The following is a 12,321-nucleotide window of genomic DNA, read 5'->3' as shown; positions in this document are numbered from 1 at the left end:
AGACACACACGAAGATACCATTTCAAAACATTTTCACAGAGCAGCCCAGCATGAGGCTAAGCAGAGAGTAAGAGTTTATGGGCACAAGGAGCCCAGGCTTTCAGCTTTTCTAGCGATTTTGCATGAGCTCTTGTTAAAAGATGAGATTTGTGAGTAAAAAAGCTTATTTAAATGGTAGGAATCCATTTGTTTATGGCATTTTGAATAACATAAAACTCAAAAATATTGCTGCAAGGAAAGGAGAGTTAAAATATGTGTTTTAAATTACTGATCAATACAAAATAAATACACTTACTTTCAGGAAAAAGTTTACTGTGGTACTCTGAGGAAAATTGGGATCAAAATTACCATATGGATTAGATATTTATTGTGGAGACTCAGATTCCACAATGACCAAACTTTAGAAACTCCAGGCTTTTTCTCATCTCAAAGTACACGGAAATTATTTATCAAAGTTTGGAACAGGGTATGCAAAGCATACTCATCAAGGGCTTCTTCAGTTCTTATTACATTTATAATTTTTTATTTAAAAAGAAATACTCTGAGCCTTCAAGTTCTGTAGATGGTTTTAAAGCAGAAGGTAACATCAAAATGGAATGTTAAATTTGGCAAGAATGAATTCTTGAAAATGTCATAGTAGGAATCCAGGGAGAAATGAGACTGGATTGATACAAACTTAAGAGCAAACAAACAAACAGACAAACCAAAAATCACAATTTATCCTACTTACTACTTTCTTGTGAAACACACAAAATGCACTTTTTGTAAATTTTGTGAGCACTTAAAATTTTAAAAATACTACATAGCAATTCACCAACTGTTTACTAACTTTCAGGCCTTATTTTTGAATTAACTTGTAAAGTTACAAACAGGTGACTATTTTAATCCAACAATTTTACCAAACCAGATGCGAAAGCTTGACCTCTAACACAACCAGATCCACTTTTTACTAATGCTGTTTGACTCTTAAAAAGGGTTTCTCTGTGATTCTGGCACTATATCTGTCAGAAAATGTACTCAGAACTTCCCTGGCAAGGGTAAGAGCTAGTGAAATGTTACCCAATTTACCAGTCAAGACCCTTAAAACAATGCCACCAGTGACACAATAGCAGCTAGTGTGTATTGCCACATGCCAAGCCTTCCTTATCTTCGGGTTCTGCATCCACAAATTCAACCAACCACAGACCAGAATGTTGGGTCTGTCCTAAAGACACAATTTCCTTGTCATTATTTTCTAGACAATACAGTGTAATAATTATTTACATAGCATTACATTTATATATTATGTATTAGGTATTGCAAGTATTATACAGATGAATCAAAGCATACTGAAGAGGGCCACATCTCTTTTTTTATATTTTGAATCAGCTCTATAATATTTGCAATACCTCAGAGACGAGTATTTGCCTTCCACGTGTGAGGCTCTGGGTTTGATCCCCAGCAATGAAAAAACACGTGTGTGTGTGTGTGTGTTTGTGTGTGTGATTTGCATGTTAACAGTGTGATTTGCATGTGTGTGTGTGTGTGTGTGTGTGTGTGTGTGTGTGTATGTATATGGGAGAATGCTATGTGGGTTGTATACAAATACTATGCCTTTTTATATAAGGGACTTGAGCATCTGCAGATATTGGTATCTAAAGGGGTCCTGGAACCAATCCCCCTTGGATACTGAGGGATGACAGTATATGCAAGTATGTTTGCTTTTCTATATATATTGTCTGAATTCCCACAACAATCCTGCAACATGATTTTGGAAATGTTTTTACAGACGGAGAAACTGAGCTTTGGGGAGATTTGGCAACATATTCAAGGTTGCACAGCTAAGTGACAAACTAAGACTCAAATCTAGTTCTTTCTGAATTCCAAATTGTTCTTTTTTGCACCCTGCTTGCCATCCACAAAAGAATAGGTAGATATCAGAAAGCATATCAGGGTATAGGGGGTAAAAACACACCTGTTTGTTTGTTTCATTCATTCATTCATATGTTTTGGGTGCCACCTATGTGTCAGATACAGAGGAAAACACTTTAGGTCAGGAGCTGAAAGAAGAAAGAGGAGTGGAGAAGTGCCAAGGTTTAAATTCACTAGACTTGTAGAGGGTAAATTAATCTAGAGGAGGAAAAATAGGGTCCACAGGCACAGAGGACAGGTTAACCTTGGCTGGAAGGGTAGCAATTCTCCATGAAAATTTAAAGGTCATCTTTTCCTTCTAATCTTCCCCATCACCACTGTGGTCTGAATTTTCTTTCTTTTTCTTTTTTTTTTTAATATATATACTTTTTTAGTTTTAGGTGGACACAATACATTTAGTTTATTTTTATGTGGTGCTGAGGACCAAACCCAGTGCCTCACACATGCCAGGCGAGCACTCTATCACTGAGCCCCAGCTCCAGCCCCTTTCTTTTTTTTTTTTTTTTCCCTAAGAGATAGGGCCTTGCTGTGTTGCCCAGGCTGGTCTCAAATTCCTGGGCTCAAGTAACTCTCTTGTCTTAGCCTCTGGAGTAGGTAGAACTATAGTGGAGAACCACCAAATCCACTGAATCTGAGGATTCTTAAGTACTAGATGTAAAATATTATAATTATTGTAATAGAGACTTTAGAACCAGAAAGATCTAGGTTAGAATTTTATCTCTCCCATTTACCAGTTACACAGTTTTTGTCTCCTTATCTATAAAAAAGATAATAATTCCTATCTCAAGCTGTTGTGAGAATTAAATAATGTACATGAAGCACCTTTGTCTTTTCAATTTCCCTAATTATTTGACCTAAAGATAGGTTTTTTGTGTGTGTTTGTGCAAAATTATAGTAATAGATTAAAATTTGTTAGCTGTATCAACATAAGATTTTTAAACTGCTTGGTTTATCTGCATTCTTTATTAGAATAATTACTATGTTAAGCTTTGTTTTCTGAAATTTCATACTAATACTAAACTTTAAAAAAGTCAGGTAATAATATGTATACAAAATAATGGAAAACATTAAAGTGTTTATATGAACAATTAAGAAAAAACATACAAAAATATTTTCACAGAAAACTTATATCAACAGATAACTAATTTTAATATTAGATTATAATAGTAGAAATGCTGTTTTTTAAAGAAAAATTACAGTAATCAAACAAACAGTGCTCTGAAAATATTATACAACATTACCTACCTGCTTTTTTGAGAGATTTGTTCCAGTTTCTTGGCTAATGTACAGCATTCTTCCTTTAACTTTGTCAAAAATGTATTCTGGGAGGTCAGCAATGAATACTGTTCATTTTCTAGAAAATAACAATAAATCCCCAACAACATAAGATGTTTATAGTTGTAGCTCTGCAGGGCTTTCCATATGTAGAGTGGTAAAGTGCGTTAGCTCACTACATATTTCCTAGAAGTCACTAGAATACTTTCAATGTCCTAAATTAAAGGACCTGTCAACTGGTAAGACACTAAATCTTGTGAGACATTTATTTTCATAATAAAATTATACACCAGTAACATTTTTGATCATATCAGCTTAGAGTAACATTTCAGCATGTTCATAAATTGTCAAATACCTCAAGTGGAGTCATAGATGCTTATATCTTTGTAATATGCAAGATATTATATTTTTATTTTGACAATGCTACCATAAACAGTGTCAAAATTCTCACAACCAGATAATTCAAAACTAAAATCGAGGAATTCTCTTTTACACTGAAACTCGTGCTTTATGTTTCACATTTATGCACATAGTTTACTACTCACACCCTCCCCCTTGAATCTTGGATATACTTCTCCTAATTACGAAGATAAACTATGTGATTTTCCTTAGAATGTTGATCTTATTGTCAACAGTATGTGCTTCCATGAAGATTTGGTCAAAGAAATTGAGTGTGCAAAATAAATGGAAGTGATTTAAAGGTGGTTTTAACAGCTTAAAAACTCTTATCTAATGCTCATTTTCTGCCCAAGACTCTTTAATCACTAGGAGCCTGCTAGCAGTAGGGGCCAACAATAATTTATCCTATAATTTCCTCTGTGTTTTTAGTGACATGATTTACATGAATCTGGTGAATTTTCATTTCTTCCGGCCAAATGCGGTGAAAAGAAAATCTCTACTGAAAGTGCTGAAGGGAATTTCGTGAGTCAATATGACATTTACCTCTTTATAAGTAAATAAATTTAATAAGTTAATAAGTTTAATAAAGTTAATGAAGTTAATAAATTTCATGATAGTGGTTTTCCACCTATGAGACAGGAAATAATTTTGTACCGTGTCATCAAATACAATATACATTAAATCCTGTGAAAATTACCTCTAAGTGTAAGTTGTGATAGATCCTTTATTCCTTTTTAATTTTAGCTAATGATTGGCAAAAAGCATATAGCACACAAAGCAAAAATAAATCAAGGCACTAAAATTAAGCAACATTTTTCTGGAAGAGACAGGATCAATTAAACTTTTGTTTTAATAGTACAATCAGCGTGGAGTATGTGGTGTGGAATTATAATGACTGACACTGTCTTGTTTTGACTAACACTGTCTGTGAACACACAACTCAAAAGTGAAAGGAACTACATAATGCTCCAACTGAACAAATCAAACTGCCTATTTTCAAAGTGCATTTTACTTTCAAATTAAAGGTAAAGAGTTACTGGCCAACTCAGTTTACAGAATAGTGCCAATGTGATGAAAGATGGCAATTTTTAGCCAAGCTGCCAGCTGTGGTCAATGCCTTGTATTAGTGAATTTTAACAGCAGTTGTGAGAACTTGAAGAATGCAAAGGATTAAACATCACTCTAGATTGGATTGGGGGAGGTGGGGAAATCATACAAATGCTAAAAATGTTCGAAGCTGCAAAGATTAAATAAAGGAACATATCAATTTGGAGCCACTGAATTACATCCAGCTGCGACAGTGAATTAAGAACCGATTAATGGCTAAAGCTTTTCTCCAGTTTGGATGCTGAAGCAAACTCATTAGGCTTTTAGAGTAGCTATAATGTGTGTACTGTGGGAACTGTTCAATGCTATTCAGGAGACTCTAACTGTAAGCTCAGAGCATTTCCCGCAGAGCTTCTGATGCTATTTTCTTTATATAACATGTGTGCCTGAAAACCCAGCCAAAAACAAGCCCTTTGTTTTTCTACTTTGTTGTGGTCTCTCTCAGCTTTACGTTTCTTGAACACAGGTAAATAAACTCATAATCCAGATGGTGCAACAGATGTGAGAGCAGCACTCTGAAATCAACAGACAGTGGGCAATACTTTCCATTTTCTCTTTTAAACGCTAACTAATATGTAATTCGGAATCTCCGGTGTAGTTAGCATCTGCTCCCTTCGGCCAGCCAAAGGTTACAGGTGTTCCTGATGTCATTTCACAGTAAGGCGTGGGCCTGGCTTGTGAGCGAGTGCCCAGGCTCTAATCTTTCCTTACCACCTACCAGTTTTGTCATGCTGGGCCTCCATTTGCTGTATCTTCTGTGTCAGCTCCTGCTCTCTTTGCTGGGCCTGAAGGGCTTGGGCCTTTGCTTCGTTGCTGAAGCTCTGCTGAATGCTATCTTTTTCCAGTCTGCAAAACAGAAAGGAGACATACAGAAATGTAATTTGCAGATCAACAGGCCTCCATCACTCCCCTATGGACCATAGAGAGCCCATAGGTAGTAAGTAAATTGTGAAGCATAAGAGGACAACAATCTTTCCATAGAACCCCCACACCAGAAGGGGGGCAATTCAAAAGGACCTATCATACAATATGAATACACACCATAACTCTATTTGCACAAAAGGACACAGTTCTAAAAATTAAAATAAAATGATAAATGAATAATGATATTGTATAACTGTAACTTTAAAGTACACATACCTTTTTCCCCCCTCTTTTGTAACATTCTCACTTGCACTGTCAATTAATCTTTCATCCTCTGAATGGTCAGTATTTCCTGAAGATCTTGGAATTCTAGCAACAGTAATGACTTAATTTTTAGTTTGAGAAAACCTTAAAAATTTGTTTTTCTTTTTTCTTTTTTTATTGTATTACTGTGGACTGAATCCAGGGGTGCTTTACCAATGATGTACATTCCAGTATTTTTTATTTATTTTGAGACAGAGTCTCTCACCAAGTTGCCCAGGCTGGCCTTGGACTTGTAATCCTCCTGCCTTAGCCTCCCAAATTGCTGGGATTACAGGCGAATGCCATCATGCTTGACAATCAAAATCTTAATTCTTAAAATTAAGCTTTGTAGGCCACTTCTGGTTTTCCTCCAAAACTTAAAATGGAATCTCAAATATAATAAAGGAGACTATCTAGAGGCCAGTAAATGATTCTATAGCACTGCATGCATGTTTTCGTTAAATATTTTCACACATCAGGCCGTATAATGTGAATATAAATATGAATATGAAAATGAATAACTTTCCTCAGCACTTCATAATAAAATTTATTTTGGGTCACACTGAAAGAAACTGCAGGATGAAAAGCTTCTATAGTCAAAGATAATATCCCATCCCACTGTGATAGGATATTGACCTATCCTACTAGGTCAACATCCAATCACACTGGCTCTTAAATAAAGAAACTTCTTGAACGATTAGAACCTAAGCAATACAAAGAACCTTATTACTGCAACATTGCAGATGAAGACACTGTGCATATATACCATGCACGTGTGTACACACACACACACACACACACACACACACTACATTGGTTCTTCAAACTCTAAATATGAGTGTTATGAGGGTTTCCTTCAATTAAGTGACTTAGTTATTTCTATCTTCTGATCTCCTTGTGGGCATTTCTCATCCATGCTGCTTTAGTTTACTAATTGAGATATTTACTGACTAGCCTTTGCCAAACTAAAAATAAACAATTCCATAAAGCTATCACTACTAGTCTATGTACCGCTGTGGAACTTCAATTCACTGGCTTCTAATTATAAAGCAACATAAGGAAAGCCTGTATTGAAATTGGTCAATGCATGTGGTAATGTTGTAGTGCAAAATTCCAGAATGAAAATACACCCACACCTCACTCAAATGGAATCATCAGGGGTCCATGCTAAATGTGAAATAAGGTCCCGTCTGGTACTTCTAACAACAACACCCCCCTGGATGTGGTCCAAGGTCTTGTCTCACACTCAGTTCCAAAGTAGTACATTGCAACAAATGGATAGTCAGACGAGGCTACTTTTTGCCTTTCCCATCACACCACGCATTTTCTGGCTATGGATCATTGCAAATGTTTCTTTCTCTTCCTGGATTGCCCCCGGCCCACCCATCCAATTCCCCTGTATCATTCATACTATTCCTTTAGGGCCTAGTTCAAAATTCTTCCCTCCTCTTCCCCCTCTCTCTTTCCTAAGTAAACTTTTCTTCCCTTATGACCTCAATATATGTTGTATACACCTGGCGCCCTTCACATTTTAATTACTGGTTTATATGTCTGTCTCCTTTTGTCATGCTCTACCCTGAGTCCAGCTCAGTGTTTGGCACATAGGAAGTGGGCAGTGAATGTTTAAAAATTGAATGTTTTTACACCCTTGACATGGGGATAGAAGAAGAATGCAGTCTTTAAATGAAACTGGAGAATCTAAGTCTCAGATGAGGAGGCGAACATTTTTCAGAGATGTTAGAAAAGAATGATTAGATGAGAATGGCTTTGCCAAGTAGAGATGGTCCTGCTAAAGGAATCGGTTTAAAAGGTACTATGGTCTCTTGGATCATGTTCAAGTCAGACCTGAGGATCTTAGTTCCCTAATAACTGGGTGACCATAAAATGTACTGTCCAAAACCAATATGCATTTAAGAGTGAAAAGGAGTATTATTAATTAGCATATCAACTTAATAGTCATATCTGAGAATACCCATTGCAAACTGGGACTTACAGTTCCTCAACATACAGGGATTGCGAAATCTAACCATCAAGTTTTAGAATGAGAAGCTGCCTAATCACTAGAAAAAAGAACTGTCACAACTGTAGTTCTCTTCATAAAATAAAACAATGTAAAAGACCCCTCTACCAACAAATGTTGTTACACCTTGTGTTTCTTGAATCCTTCCCCAATTTTCACACTACTTGATATACTACGCATGTTATTTATCATGAGATACAACCATGATATATTTCTAATATCCCACCTCCATCCACCTACCCCTTCCCTCCTATATTGCTCCCTCTCCTTGCAGATTCTTTCTGGCTTGGTAAGCTTTAAATGAAACCTCTGAACATTAGAAATAAAAGGAATTTCAAATTTGTTTCATCAAATCCTCTCACTTTATAGCTCAAAAACAACTACCACTGTGAGGACCACAAAGAATTTAAAATGCACTCAGAGTTTACACAGTGAGTGCAAAGGTAGAATTAAAAATATTTTTATTCAGGGAAACTTATTTTATAATACTCTAGAGATAATGCAATAATGGATTAAAAGAATTAATATAAATCACTTAGGTATCCGAGGAAAGGACTACAGAAGAATTCAAATCAATCCATTAAATACTTATCATAGACTATTATGTGAAACACACTCTGCAGGATATTGGGTCAAATAAAGATAAATAAGACCTAATTCTTGTCCCTAGTAGGGAGTTCAAAATGGAGATTTTTACACATACCCACACACACACACACACACACACACACAAAGAGAGAGAGAGAGAGAGAGAGAGAGAGAGAGAGAGAGAGAGATATTAAATAGCAGATGGTAAAATGTTTACCAAGAAAAGTAGTACAAGAGGAAAAAAACTATCAAAGGATAGAAAAATGAGAGATCAATTCTACCTGGGCATGGGAGCCTTGGGAAGGATAGCTAAGCCAGTTACCCCCAAATGGTTTTCTGTCAGGTCTGACTCAAAACATTGATGATTTATTTTTGTGGTACTGGGGAAAGAACCCAGGGTTACTCTACTACTGAGGGACATCCTCAACTCTTTTTATTTTTGATTTTGAGCCAGAGCCTTGCTAAATTGCCTAGGCTGGCCTCAAAATTGGGATTGTTCTGCCTCAGCCTCCTCGGTAGCTGGGATTACAGGTGTGCACCACCATGTATTGCTGATAACATCTTTTAACCAAACTTGTGGTTATCCATATTTGCCAATCAAAACAAAAGTGATGGCAGTAAAGAAGACTTTCTTGGTATTTATTACAATGGGCTGAAGGATTTTTTCATAATGTCTGAAAAGTAGAAAAAATCTAAATGTCTATCACTTGCTAAATGGATAAGCAGACTGTAGTACAGACTTACAAGAGCATGCTAGGAATACCAGCAATAAAAGGAACAAGCTGCTCTTACATACAATACTAAAATGAGCCTCAAAAGCAGTATGCTTAAAGGAGCCAGGCCCCAAGGACCCAAATCATATTTTATGATTTAATTTGCATAAACACTTTAGAAAAGTACTGGAGTGACAGAAAGAAGATCAGTGTTGCCAGGTCCTGGAGAAGGGGAGGAACACAAGGACACTTTTTGAATTAATGGATATGTTCTGTATCATTATGATGGTTCTATGACTGTATCACTTGTCAAAACACATGTAACTGAACACTTAAAATTTGTGACTTCTAATGTATTTAAATTTACCTCCATAAAGCTGATTTTTAAAAGGAGCAAATGTTCTAGCATAGAAACATCTATCTTTATTCTTCAAGTTATTCATATTACCTGTAGTCCATGCATGTACTGGCATGACAATGTTGTCTTGGTAGAAGCACAGAAGGAGTGAATCAGCACTGGGTAGGCCTCAAACATATACTAAATACACAATTACTTAGTCTTTTTTTTCTATTTATAGTCTTGAGTGACTGTATTTTCTAAAAATGGCTGCAATGATATTTATTATCCCACTTTCCATATAATTTATTATTTTAAAACTTGCCATTTAAAAATACACACGTCAAAGAGCAAAAATGACTTGTTAGAGTTTTTTTTTTTTAAATGCAGTTTAAATTTTACAATTAGATTGAGGGACCAAGAGTTTCTAATGATTTTAAAATTCAATAATAAGCCAAGGTCAGGAACAATGACTGCATCAAGTCTGAGAACCAAGACCTTACAGTGGCAGTGACAAAGACACCCCTCCTTTATGCTATGTCTCTCTATTAACCATTTTACTTAAGTCTGAAGTACTAGTATAAGACATACAACCCTTTGGGCTACAAGATGTTTCCTTTTAAAATTATAATACAGAGTACTTTGTGACAGTAGCCTATCTGCATGACAAAACTTGTGAGAGGAGGCTAAGGGTGTAGCTCAGTGACATAGTGTTTGCCTAATACGTGTGAGGCCCTATGTTTGATCCCCAGCACCACACACATTAAAAAACAAAACAAAATACCAAAGAAATCTGGAGAAGATTTATAACATGCTTATGAGCTAAAAATCATTCTTGAAGGAATAGAGAAACAACAGGAAGGAACTCCCAGCTGTCTGCTTATCCCAACAATGGTTAGTTTTATCACATCAGTATGCTGAAAAGTATATAACAACTAGTTTCAGGAGTGGGAAGAGAAATCCCTCATTAGTTGATTCATCTGGTTTCAGCATAGAGATTTCCCACCATAGCCTGCTTTAAACTACCAAAGTGAACAACAAATTGGGAAGACATCCTCACAATCAGCTTTCATGAGCTAGTCCCAAATATTAGCAGATTTCTCCGCTGTAAAGTTACTGCTTTCTCTTTTGTAATTAATAAGTACTTTGTTGGAGGATGCTGAGACTATGCAAATATCATTCCTCATCAAACTCTCACCTACTAGTTTTACATCCAATGACTTTCTACTCTTTTTTTCTATTTATATTAGTTAATATCATCATGTAAGGAAAAGCTTTCCTTTAATTTATTAATTTACTGATATTGGCATAGAATTATGGGTTTTTCCTTCATTTAGTGTGTTATAATTCATTACTGTCATTATTTATTTGTAAATTCAACTTATCCTGGATTTGGGCAGTGGGATACACTTCAACTGGTTCTGATGTGATATATCTCAATTATTCTTGTGCACTTTGTGGATTTTCATCCCAACAAGATGTTGTACTGTTCTTGATTCCAAGATGCAGCATTTGTTCAAGAATCTCTTTTTGCACATTTTTGTAGAGAATGGTATTTAGAAACCAAGATCCATCACTAGGTGGTGCTCATTGCCACCATGATGCTTCTAGGTTACCTTATACTAGATAATATTAGGCTAAGAATATACATATAAGTGTATAAATATAAGTATACAAATTTGAATATCTATATATATATATACATATATATGTATATTTATACATTCCTCCTGAAATTTCCAACTATGATACATCATAGATAGAACCTAGTTTCCTTTATTTTCATAATTGTAATTTTCCTCCTCCTCAATAGTGAGAAATTTGACTCCTATTATTTTCAACATATTTATTCATTTATTCAAATTCAGAATACCCAGAAAGTATTTTCAAAATTGCTAATCTATGGAAGGCCATTCTACTAGTAACTAGAATTAAATATTTGCTTACAGTTTTGTTTTGTTTTTCTTCATTCTTTTTAAAAATGTATATGTAACATTTACAGTTGGTTCTTTTTGTGTTCTAGAAAAATTATGTCTTGAGAGAAAATGGAGAATTGGAGAAAGCTCACAGAGCTAGAGGGTCAGAGAAAGGAATCTACCTCCTTATTATCTATGTGACCATAGACAAGTAACTTTATTCCCTTAATACTCGGCTTCTTCATTCAAGCAAAGAAAAACAAAATCCTCTTAAAGAATTAATTATTTTAGTAAACTACTATTAATATTTACTATAAGTTCTTTTCATGTATTCTTTTTTTTTAAACCCTTTACCAACCCTACAAGGTAGGTTCCCTTATTATTTTCACTTTACATGTGAGAAAATGAAGGCCTAGAGAAATAATAAAATTTGACTTCAGTTCCCAAGTTACTACAGGGTGTATATGACCCTAAAACACAGAGTAAATTATTGTGCTTCAATCTCTTATTTATCAGAAAAGCAGAGAAATGAGACAAAGTAAAAAAAAAAAAACAAGACTCTTATTTCAATTATCCATATGTGTGTCATTTAATACATATATTATCCATGGTGAAAGGCAAATCCCAAGCTAATTTCCTGTTTTTTCCTTCCCATTTGCCCCATGTGCAATTAGATCACTTCTTTCTACAAAGACACCATCAACTAGTTGCATCCTTCTCAAAGAAAGATATTGATCTTTGTAAAAAACATTGAAAACTACCAAAAACACATCTGCCTCAAGGTGGTCATAGACTCCTAGGAAAAATATGAGCATCTACATGGAATGTAAATACATGGAGAATTGAGACGTTTCTTCTGCTTACTAATGTATACCAAGAGCCTGTTAT

General features: G+C 35.3%; 1 protein-coding gene across 1 annotated transcript in view; it reads right to left on the bottom strand.

Moving 5' to 3' along the window:
* Sdccag8 (SHH signaling and ciliogenesis regulator SDCCAG8) overlaps positions 1 to 12,321 on the bottom strand; it is a 228,519-nt gene that overhangs the window by 79,085 nt on the left and 137,113 nt on the right. Inside the window, exons 15-16 of the mRNA XM_026390721.2 lie at positions 5,411 to 5,538; positions 3,157 to 3,265 (exon numbers count right to left, since the gene is read on the bottom strand). Of these exons, the coding sequence (XP_026246506.2) occupies positions 3,157 to 3,265; positions 5,411 to 5,538 (237 nt within the window). The remainder of the gene's footprint in view (positions 1 to 3,156; positions 3,266 to 5,410; positions 5,539 to 12,321) is intronic.

Source organism: Urocitellus parryii, chromosome 9 (assembly GCF_045843805.1).
Source record: "Urocitellus parryii isolate mUroPar1 chromosome 9, mUroPar1.hap1, whole genome shotgun sequence".
Classification (NCBI taxonomy): domain Eukaryota; kingdom Metazoa; phylum Chordata; class Mammalia; order Rodentia; family Sciuridae; genus Urocitellus; species Urocitellus parryii.
The sequence above is the reverse complement of the archived record's forward strand: the minus strand, read 5'-3'. Positions and strand labels throughout refer to the sequence as shown.